This window comes from Anser cygnoides, chromosome 5 (assembly GCF_040182565.1).
Source record: "Anser cygnoides isolate HZ-2024a breed goose chromosome 5, Taihu_goose_T2T_genome, whole genome shotgun sequence".
In the NCBI taxonomy this organism is placed as follows: domain Eukaryota; kingdom Metazoa; phylum Chordata; class Aves; order Anseriformes; family Anatidae; genus Anser; species Anser cygnoides.
Window position 1 is genome coordinate 48,322,362 of NC_089877.1, and position 12,075 is coordinate 48,334,436.

General features: G+C 34.3%; 1 protein-coding gene across 10 annotated transcripts in view; it reads right to left on the reverse strand.

The window, feature by feature from the left end:
• EML5 (EMAP like 5) overlaps nt 1-12,075 on the reverse strand; it is a 108,576-nt gene that overhangs the window by 34,906 nt on the left and 61,595 nt on the right. For all 10 annotated transcript variants that reach the window (XR_010831946.1, XR_010831947.1, XM_066998224.1 and 7 more), the window contains 10 exons: nt 10,983-11,185; nt 10,450-10,561; nt 8,877-9,004; nt 7,845-7,986; nt 5,902-6,054; nt 4,925-5,056; nt 3,689-3,777; nt 2,729-2,905; nt 1,517-1,718; nt 671-797 (listed from right to left, as the gene is read on the reverse strand). Coding sequence is in view for 8 of the 10 variants with exons in the window: in XM_066998224.1 (XP_066854325.1) it covers nt 671-797; nt 1,517-1,718; nt 2,729-2,905; nt 3,689-3,777; nt 4,925-5,056; nt 5,902-6,054; nt 7,845-7,986; nt 8,877-9,004; nt 10,450-10,561; nt 10,983-11,185 (1,465 nt within the window). In the remaining 2 variants the exon portion in view is untranslated. The remainder of the gene's footprint in view (nt 1-670; nt 798-1,516; nt 1,719-2,728; nt 2,906-3,688; nt 3,778-4,924; nt 5,057-5,901; nt 6,055-7,844; nt 7,987-8,876; nt 9,005-10,449; nt 10,562-10,982; nt 11,186-12,075) is intronic.

Genomic DNA, 12,075 nt, shown 5'->3' on the forward strand with positions numbered 1-12,075 from the left:
TTTTCCTCACTTCTCTCTTTAGTACTAGTGTTCCTTAATTGCTTTATTTCACATCTACTTTATCTGCTGGTCTAATTCTACTCTGCTCCCCAACATCTCTCTCTTCTAAAGCATATGCCAGTGAACCAGGAAATACAATTAACTCCAAATCATGCAAAGAAATCGACTTCATTTTCGAAGACTCATGAATAGAAACTGCAGAACCACTGTGGACAGAATTTTTCAAAGAAAGGAAGAAGTTATCTGGAGACAGAAACCATGCACAGAGAAATTAGACAAATTTGTCAAATCAGTTTGTTGGAAAAGACGATTGAAAGCTGTCTTACAACAAACAGTTGGGTAGGTTCATACCTACAGTGACACCACTAGCTATTTCTTGGTGCATAAGAAGTTTCAAAAGCAGTAGATTATTAAACAGCAGCAAATATCTCAAGAAACTCCCCAAACATAGTAAAATACATACATCGTTTGGAGTCTCTTGTTCTCTCTGAAGAAGAGGTACAGCCTAGTCCTTAATCATGACAACTGGTAAGCATTTTTTTTCCAGAAAGTATTTCCACTCTTTTTATATATCATTTTTAGACATGTATGCACATCAATATAATTATATTTTACTGTTAATCATCTTTTCAGATTGCTTTCTTGGCTAGAATTGTAATTTAGCAATTACCTTTCATCTAAGGTTGGCTCCTTTTGTTGCAGATGAGGCTTAATTCCAAACATTGGTCTAATGTTTGTTGATAAGGCTTTGATGGTGTAATTAATTTCATTTTCCCTCGTCACATCGCTGTCATAACCTAAAAAAAATAAATCAAACCAAGTAGTATAAAAACAAAATAAGATACAAAAAAAGGAATCAATTTGTGCATCTTTCAGTGAAATACTGGACTACAAGAACAACTACGATAGATCAATAACAAAAGCACAAACAAGAGAAAGTAGCTGAGAATCATGAACATTTGTAATTAGAACTTTTTAAGAAATAAAACTCCCTAAAACATCCTTGGAGAAAGAACTATTAACAAAGATTGAAGGGACATTCAAAGCTACCCTATTTCTGCTTGCTTGCCATTAACTCAGGGTCACTCCAAAGCATCTTGCTACATGACACCTGCCCTTAAGTTCTGGAAGATTTAGCACCAGGCTGTCCTCTACTTCCGGATCCATCCATGAGGCTCTAACAAATAGTGTCCAAGTCTAAACTGCTATAAATTTACTTTTCTATATAGATTTTTTAAAGTTAACTACAATAAGAACATTTTTCATTTTAAGGATGTCAAGAGACTTTTTATGAACTCTGTCTCAAAACAGCAAATCAAATAGTTCATCATCATTTTCTTCACAACAGCTTATCAGTCTTTTCCTCAAAGAGAAATTTTTTAGTGTATTTGAAGTGTCTTCTCTATTTAAGATTACAGTAAACACATATAAAACTTGATTAATTAGCAATTTTCTAAGTAATAAACAATTTTCTTGAAACAGCATAATCCAGCCAGTTTTATAAATTATTACTGACCTCCATCTTCTTCAGAATCTAGATCAGACTCTTCACTGTCACACTGCCTGGTATCCCGATGTCCTTCCATCTCATAAGTCCATAGCATTAAAGAGGTGTCTGCTCCTCCAACAGTGACCAACAAACTGTCATCATAGGTCCAACGGACATTTGTTACATGGGTACTGTGAGCAACATACCTCTTAAATTTTCCAAACTTTCCCTAAGGGAGAAGAAAGGGCACAGATCAAAAATTAAGCAATCTTCTTGATAAAACCAAAATGAGTTGCCAGTATACCTCTGTTCAGTAACACATTAACTTTTTTTAGTTTATGCTTTACCTATTTTGCATTTGCACGTATCTTATGATTTACTGAGTTCCTCTTCTATAGCAAAGCTATGAAGTGTAACCAAATTTCTACACCAAGCATGTAAGAATTTTTTTATAAAGAGAATCCAGCAATAAACACTGCATCGTGTTTCCAAGGAGAGAATATAATCTAGCAGATTAAGAATAAAATGCACAGGGAATATTTTGGGCCAATGCCTGTGCACTGTTGACATCCCTAGCATGGTAACATATTCAAAATTGAAGAAATATTTACTGACAAACATACAGAAACAATAGAAAGCTTCTAGAAGAACAATAAAAATAATATGCTTCCGGAATGGCTATTCTACGGTGCATGATTAAATAATGTTACAGCTCTTCATTTTAGGAAAAAAAGACTGATGTGGGACAGAATGAAGATTTATAAAATCATGAATGACATGTAGATAATTTGGGGAAGATTTGTTCATTGTCTTCCAAAACAAGAGCTTAAGGGGCTAAAAATACACTGATAAAACCACATGGTGGATACTAATGTCAAAGATATTATCAGAAAGAGCCTGACCCGCAAAGTATTATAATCTGGGAGAGAATCACTACATGCCTGTCCTATTCTTATACTGTCCCCTACACATTTGCCACTGTCAGTGACAGGACACTATGCGAGATGTCTCTTTAGTCTGACCTGGAATGGTCATTCTCAGTAACTTACAGTTTAACGCATTGCAAATTTGTAACATTGAATGCCTTCCTTCAATTGTAAGGACAAAAGTTTAAAAGTACTATTTAGTTCTTAATTAAAATTTCTTAATTAAAAGTTCTTAAAAGTACACTTTTACAAATAGTTTGGAAAGGCAGTTTTATTAACCAATCTTCAACATGCACAGCTGAGAACTACTTACTTTAGCAGGGTATCGAAATAGCTTCACAAATCCAAAATCATCTCCCGTGGCTAATACTTTACTATCACTAGTGAGGCATGAAGCAGTTACATCTGTGACTTCACCAATTATTGGCCAGATTCCTTCACAGCAAGAGCCCAGAACACTTGTCCATGATGCCCAGCCAATCTTTTCTACCTACAAAAACAACCTGTTTGAGTCAGAGCATGCTTCTTCCTATGCAGTTTCCTTTCATATCTGATTTCAAGAAAAAATGCTTGCACTGAAAAATATGCCATCTAAAAGATAATAATTTAATATCAACTGCTAATTTTCTTCAGGATTTCATGTGAGAGCCTTAACTTTATTTCTACTAACTTCCACAATCGCTAGACACATATAAAACTTACCTGTCCTTTCAGGCTAGAGAAAACAAATTACATTTTTCAGTGCTGTTTTTCAATCTCATAGAAACCATTATTTTGAAAGTTACTCATTTTCACTCTCTGCCCTCTGATAATGCTCTATGTCTGAGAAAACAAACAAATATTATAGCTACAATATACTACACTTGCCTATGCATATTATGCATACTACACTACATTGTTATATAAAGACAGACATGAGGTCTTCCAAAGCAAGGTTAAGGGCTAGGTAATCTGCAGTAGGTTTTCCAAGGTGTTTAGGTACCAGAAGAAGCACACAGAAGTCCAGTGAGATTTTCACAAGAGCACAAGTCAGACACGTCTATTTCTCAAAAGAAGAGACAAATGCAATACCCCCTATGTAGTTTCTCATTCCAATCACATTACCTAATTGAACAGGCTGTGAAAAAGGGCAAAGGACAGAAAATGCTCCAATAAAAGTTTTTTTTCAATAGAATGGTTGTGGTTTTATACATCATTCTCCCCTATGTAGCATAGACTGCTGCATCATAACTATAAGTTGCAAACAAGGTAAGACGACATTTTATTTCCTCACCTCCAAAGTAGGAATGGTCTGTTTTTTTCCACGAGGAGCTTCAAAAAACAGCTGCTCTTTAGCACCAGTGTTAACTTGCAGGAGCTTCCCTATAAAATATATTACATATTGTACATTAACATTCATTAGAACATTCCATTTACATATTTATTAATTTAATATATATTTATATACACAAATATATATTTATTATATTATTATAATATTATTATTATAAATATATAATATATTATAATTAATATTATACTATTATAATATTATTTATTATATATGTATATATTTAATATTCCATTTATATATTTATATATATATCTAACATCATTACACAGTTATTTGTTTCTGTTCCTAAGTTGCATGCATAAAGACTGGAACTAGAAGAATGGTCTTCTGAGGATCTGAGTCAGTCCACCCCTTATACACACGGTCTCTCTGAAAACTGCACTAATACATCACTTTACCCAATACTTTATGGTTATCCCATCAGATGTCAGATGGCAGACAGAATGAACTGGGTATGATTCAGAGCTCATTTGTGACAACCGGCTGACTATCATGCATGTGCTTCATGGGCTTGAGGAACACACATGCTGCTTGGCCAATGGCTGTTTCCAAGCAGCTGAATTCTGCTGACCCTTATACTTGTTTTCTGAGGGAAATTCTCAGTAACGTTCCTGTCCTCCTTCTGTTTTCACAAATCTCAAAAGATGCTAACTTCTACCACTTTTTCAAATTAATTTTAAATTGGACAGTTACAAAGGTGGTTATGTGGAGGAATAGGAGCAGGAACTGACAGACTATACAATTGCACTGCTATGTTTCTGTATGAAATGGAACTGAAATTAGTACTTAAATTAATCATGTATAAAGATCCAGGAATAAGGCAGAAACAACAGTCTTTGTTATTTTTGACAATATTCAAGAACACATATTCCTGAGCTACATATGTATTTTTGCAGTGCACCATTCAAGAGGCAGAAGTCAAACAATAAATCCAGAAGATGTAATAAATAAATAAAATCTTTAGAGAAAATCTGTATTACTTCAAGTTGCACAGCTTCTAAATAGCAGTAAAAAATCATGTTTTTGTATTTATTCACATGCTGTATCTTCATAAACTGAAGATTCAAACCTGTCAGTGACATCATAAATTCATGCTGTTGATGTAATTTACCATTTTAGTCTGTAATATATTCCACCTTCTAGGACGTTTTTACAGTTCAGATGAATGCTACTTACCTCTTACGTCCCAGTCCATGTGCGTTATGTAACTGGACGCTCCCTTGCAGATTCCTACTCGTTTACTGCTCATTACATTGTAAATATCTACAAAGTTGTCACAGGATGCCACAGCTAAGTACTTTCCAGCCCCTAAAACACATCAGTAGAAACACGACAAATTTTAAAAAACTTAAATGGTCTGAATATTAAAAACAAGTGTTTTCTGGAATTCAGCTATATTCATCTCAGATGTCTTTCAAGTAAATTTGCTAATTTATACATCATTCCCAAGAGACTAATGCTGGTATTACAATCAAAATTTCAGTATAAAATATATAACCATTACATTGGTATATCTTTAAACAATAAACTATTGGATGAAATTTTCAACATTTCTTGCACTCAAGAGTGGAAAGGCTGAAGTAACCAGAAGGCAATATTGTGTCAGAACTTGTATCAGTTATTTGCATCAAATTTTGCCTATTTGCCTAAAATTTGCCTATTATTTTCACTGAAACAGTATTAATAGTTTAGGCCATAAATTTCAGTGCCTAAATATGAGCTGTACTGTTTAAAAAAAAAAAATGGCTTCACTGGGATCGTTAAGGGAGGAAGAAGGGCTAGGGAAGGAGAAAAAGGCACCACAACTTTCCAACATATCAGTTTCAAGCCTTCTGATTAGCTAAAAGTAACCTAAGTGTAGAGCCAAATTTACACAGCTTAAAGTAGAACTTTTTTCAGTCCCTAGGGAGGCTGCTGGAAGCTCATGATTTAAAATCTGACTGTTGCATTTAGGAGGTTACTATGAGCAAACCTGTTCCAATAATCTCATCCTTAAATGATATTTTTGCGTCCAAACATTAACATTAGTCTTCCTTACTTTTATTTGTTACATGTAAAAGAGTACTGTAGATCTCTACTTCTTTTATCTTTTAAAGGTTGTAAAGCTTGTTTGAAGAATTTGTACATAAAAATTCCCATTTAAAGTCACTTACCAGGAGAAAAACGGATCTCTGAAATAACATCTTTCCTGTGCTGGAAGGAGACGAGATCCTCCAGGGTATCTGCATTAACTATTAAAAAACTCCCATCGTTGAGACCAACAGCTAATGCTTTTCCATCAGGAGAAAAGCAGCAACATCGGCCTCCTGTGATGAACACAGACATGTCATTCAGGTATGTTAATAATCCCTCTTTTTGATTTATTTTTCCAGTAAAGAAAATAAAATAAAGCTGTTCTTCTAGTATATAGTCTAATGGAATATTATAGATGCTGCCAAGATCATTTCCAAGCTCTACCCCTGTGACAGTACACAGAAGCCATAGGTAAACAAGTACACAACTTCAGAATCTCTGATTAGATTTATTTGCATATTGATCAACATTTAACCTAAATAATAAGATTAACCACTGTCATCTATTTATCTATCTATATATTTAATTTTGCTCTTATTCTCGGGAGATCTGATGCCAGTTGTCTGTTACCATTTGCTCTACTAGGGAGAACACAGCTGGAAAAGACCTCTTGGACTCACAGAATCCAGTTGTTTGCTTCCAAGGTCACTATATCATATAATCTTTCCACTAAACACGTCAACATTCATTTGACAAACAGTTTAATTTCCAATCTAAATGCATTTATGATCAGCTTATTATATATTTGTTTCCATGCCAGAATTTTCCATTGATATAAATATTTTTCCCTTCTCCCCATGGAAAAACTTGTCGTCGGTAATCTTTTTTTTAGCTAAACTGACTCTATCAGACAAAGCTTCATATTCACTACCCTGTGGCTCCTCTTTGTCCAAGCTCAACTTTCAGTTCGGTTCAACTCATCTGAACATAGATGAGAGGTGTACATCAAAAATACTCTGATTAGTCTCTTATAAATTACATAGATACTTCAATATGTCCTGAGAAAAATAACTATTACACATAGACTTCATCCTGTGTTCAGCTAGAACATTCTGATCTTCTGCACCTCAGTTACTCCTCAGCTAAACAGACATTTTTCTTACAGTCATCAAGTCTTGCCTTTTTTAATTACCAAACATTATGCCACTTCTATTACTGCAGTCTGCAAGAGTATCCAGCTCTTTCTGTACAATAAACAGGTGCTTTTTAAGATTGCCAAAGCATTTCAAAATTTGTTTTATCATCAAATTAGGTCATCACAGTCCTTACTTTTCTGCCAAAACTACTATTAAAAATATTAAGATTACTGGCTTTATGAGTCCAGCAGACTCCACCAACTTGAAACTTTTTTTTCCTAATCATTACCACCTCTGCTTGTGCCAGTTTATGGATTTTCTTACAATTAGTTCATTGATCCAGATCATTTTCAGCTAGGCTTCCCAGAAGGTATGGTTCAAAGTGCTTTACTGAACTGCAAACAGATGAAGCCTTTGTCTAGCAAAGCATACATATTATTAAACCCTAGTTAAGGACAGTGTGGTCTAATGCTAAAAAGAGTCTCTATATGGTGTCATTTATAGAAGATTTTTCATCCAAAATAAAATTGTATTATACGGTATACAATAAGAATTTTATGACTGTTCTTCTCTTTCCTTGTCATTCCAGACTCTTGTAACATTCACAAAGAAGTACATGACTTCTGAGATTTCTTCAAAATTTGAATTCCTCAAATGTCCCAATATGCTTGCAGTATTATTGACAATATGGCAGATTCAAGTCACTGGCTCAACTTCTATTGTAAATTTATTGCCTTAAAGCTTATTTGCAAATGTAATGTATTAAGAACAGTATTACAAAGAAATCTCTTACACAGATTCATTAGCTTAAGGGCTACATAACTTGTGAATACAGCAGCAATAAAGTAATCAAAGAAAGGAATTTACTTGGTCTTGCTTTTACAAGAATCATAATGCTAGTAAATAACTGAATTCAGTTAGATCTTTCTTCATACTAAGCATCTTACCCTTCTTCAATTTGCGAACAGCTAACATACAATGGCTAGGAGATAAATCCCATATTCTTAAGGTTTTGTCATCACTTACAGTGGCACAAATGGGTAAATGAGGATGAGTAGCTAGACCCCAAACTTCCCCCTCCATGTGACCCTGAAAAAAAAACACAGTGAATCAGATGATTTTATATTTAAAACTGAAATAAGAAACAAAACATTTAAGGGTTTTTAAAAAAAAAAAAGTCACAAACACAACAGAATGAGAACATTCATACATTTACAGGATAATAAAGAAATAGAACAGAACAGTTCTAAATAGAACAGAACACCTGAAAAAAACTCCACCTTCCTACTTAAGTGCAAATTATAGTAATTTATACCAGTGAAAACCTCTCTCTGAGATATTATCTACACACACACACCTAGAGTTTTCCTTTTCCTAGATTAGGGCATCAGGTTCTAATACATTCTTTAAAAACTCCAGTTGTTTACATGTTGCATTGAACACTCACAAACATGACTTGACGATACAGAGACTTGTATTTAAGTATGAAAGGAAACCATATGACGACATAGTTTGTAAAAAACAAAACAAAACAAAAAAAACGTTTTGTAGACAGGTTTAAGAAATGCTGTCTGCTTGGTATAGCAAAGAGAAAAATGTTTTTTATGTAATTACAATGAGAAACTAAAAATAAACCTCAAATGAGAATTTTAAAAAAATAATGAGTAATTAATAGTCAAAACAAGTTAGTAAGAAATTTGGTGGAGGATCCATTGACTTACTTTATTTTTAAACTGAAACATAGTTTTAGTCTGTTTGACAGAATGAACTCAATGAACAAATTTCTACATGAAATTCTGTGATATGTTTTGCTCACTAAAGAGTCACAGTGCTCTATCCTAGTCTTAACAATGTATGAAATGACAGTAACTTGTTAACTTTGTTAGTTACTAAAATGCTTGTTATTTCACAACAGTCTTTATTTGAAAAAAGAAACAGTATTTGTGATATGGAATATCTAACTGATATCTAACATGTACCTGAACCAGAAGAGTTATTGGTCCACTTTTATCCACCTCCAATATTTCACCGTTCTTTGTGCCCACTAAAATATGACCATGTCCTAAAGATATGGCACGTATAGAAGGATTATCTTCTAAGAGGAGACCTAGAACATTAAAATATTTTAAGACAGAAGATTCTCAATTATGCCTTAAAGAGGATTTTTCACAAGTACACATTACATTCTGATTGTAGAAAAGGATACTCAGTAGGAAACAAGTAAGAATGTAGTCCTGCATGGAAGAATTTATATGTTTGGACTCATTTAGGAATATTTAGCAATTGCCCAACCAATGAAAGAACACACGCTAGTCACTCTTCCAAACTTCTAGTTTGAGATTTTTTTTCCATAATAAAACTACTACATAAAGCAACTGCCACTAACCTTTCTTCTCAGAGTATTTCTGAAGTTTAATCAGCCTGACTCACTGACAATCCTACTGAAAAAATATGCATGTGAAATATCAGCTATATCACTATCTTTACGTACAGCATTTATGGTACTTTTAAACATAGCATTTCATTGAACAGATACGAGAATGAGAAAAGCAGTAACAGAATGTTTTAGTTATCGTGTTCCATTCATGATTTCTGAAAATTAAATCATATACTTTAAAATGCAGAAAATAAAAATTTAATAGATTAGTGGAGGGGGGACATGGGACACACAATGGGACACGACCTTATTTCCAGAACATCAAGTAGGGAAAACCATAAATCAACACTAAGAGCAAGAACAAATTAAAGAAATAGGAATTAAAGAATTCTTAAATCATTTCAACACACATATGCAATTACAGAAAATTAAGTCATAAAATTCATAAAATGTACTAATCCCTTACCAAACTAACCACAATTCTAAATTCCATTCCTTTTGTAGACTCCTCCAAAACAAAAAAGATCAGAAAAGATTACTTCATAATTAGAAACATAATAACATAATAGGCTTTATGGTCATCACTTAAAAAAAAAAAAGTCGCCTGGGAGGTAACAGCCTCAAAGTTAAATCAATTAATTCACGCAGATAGTAAGGTAAATAGGACATAAGGAAGCAGACTTTAGACATGAGGAAATGGTCTCAAATTATTCCAGTGGAGATTTAGATTGGATATCATGAAGGTCTTCACAGAAATGGTGGTTAGGCATTGGAATGGGCTGCCCTGGGAAGTGATGAAAACACCATTCCTGGAGGTATTTAAGAGATACGTGGATGTGACGCTTAGGGACATGGTTTAGTGGTGGACTTGGTATAACTAGGTTGATGGTTGGACGTCATGATCTTAAGTCTTTTCCAACCTAAATGATTCTATCATTCTAAATATTAAGATCTGTCCCCACCAAATATGAAACCAAACACTACAGCACGCCATGCCTCTCACAAAAGAAATATGACTTTCTCAGAATCAGTAAAGCTCTAAAAATATTATTTTTTAGTATTTGTTATGTTAAATGTGGATCTTACCTGACTGGGGAAAGCAATTCCACAGAAAAAGTTTTCTAAAGAGAGTATTTTAAATAAAATCAAAATGAGGAAAAAGTCTGCTGTGTTACCTTTAGACCCAGGGGCCAAAGCAGCCCTTTTGATGGCATACGTTTTGAGACAGCGTTCAAAGGTATCGTCCCAGAGAGCTACTACCCCGTCCTTTCCTCCAGTGACAAATCCCTGGGAAAAAAAAATCCACAAGTTAGAGTCACTGATCATCTTTCCTTAATATTTCAGAACCAACAGATTACTACAGCATACTAACTCAAGTTGTTATGCAAATTCTGAAGGTTTCATTGTAAAAAAGTTTCATGATTTTCTAGTTAGTCTCACTCTCCTGAGTTACCAACTGAGCATAAGACAACTAAGCCTCTAAACTTCTGCTATGCAAACTTAACTTCACACAAATCATCACATAATAACAAATATGGCAGGTCAACATAGTCTGACAGAACAATCCCCCCTTCATTCAGATGGTGAACTTGGAATTCTTTCTAGCTTGACAAAGAGGTAGCTGGAACAGGAAAATGAAATCATATCATAGCAAAACACTTTTATTTGGGTCTATATTAGTTATGTTGTATGCTAGCAGTTTACTTACTTTTTCTAATGCATGCATGCTGAACACAGGACCATCATGTGCTTTGACAGTTTTTATAAGAAACACATCTCTCCAGATACAGACATCCCCTGTGGAAGTTCCAGAGAATGCCATCTCTTCAGTCCAGCCATATACTGCACACATCATTGTATCGGTTCTTCCCATTGCACCTATGCAGCCCTTTCTCCCAATTAGTCCTCCCCCTGGTTTAAAAGAAAAACAAATCATCAAGAGTTTGCTTGTTATTGTATTTCCCCAAAACTATGTAACTTTACCCAGAGCAACAGATCTTTCTCATCTAGGTAACCATATCCTCTATAAAGCAAGCCTCACAAAATAGACTTTTTGTACTATTTGATAAAACATTACTTCTAACTTACTACTTGAATCTGGTTTTGAATACATACATACACAAACAGAGACATAGAACAAAGAGAAAGTACATTTGGAAACCTCACCTATAAACAAAAAAAATAGTATCTACCACAGTTCAAAGAACTTCCTCATAAAACGCACTTCAAAAAAATTGTTTACATCTTGATATCTCATCCTTTTCATGGTATGTTTTCGGGAGTTGTAATTTTGAGGTTTGATGTATTGACCTCTGTATGACTGAAACATTGCAGTTATATGAATTTTAAAATTCTATAAAATACAATCATCTCAAGTAATGATATGTATGATACCTAGTAACTTCTGGCTAGAAGGCTGGATTCAGATTTTCATAATCCTCCAAGAAACTTCATGTGGTATAAAAACAGAAGCTGCTCAGGATCTGACGCTTTGCACCATTCTCATGCTTACAGAGGCAAGGTCTCAAACTCTTTGCTATCACTTTGCACTGATGAAATTTAGTCCTAAGTATACAATTTGGTGTCACTTCTCACATCAAGTGCACCTGTTATAGAGCAGACTTCAGAGACTTTGCATTTGTTAAGGTGCACTGATCCTCTACTCCACACATTAATGCTGTTAAGTGTGTTTCACAGTGACTGCCTTGCCAGTGGTTCACACAGATGGGTGGTACTACTCAAGAAATTTGTTTCCTGCTGACTGAGCAATGCCCTAAAAACAAGCGGGCATTTTAATTAAT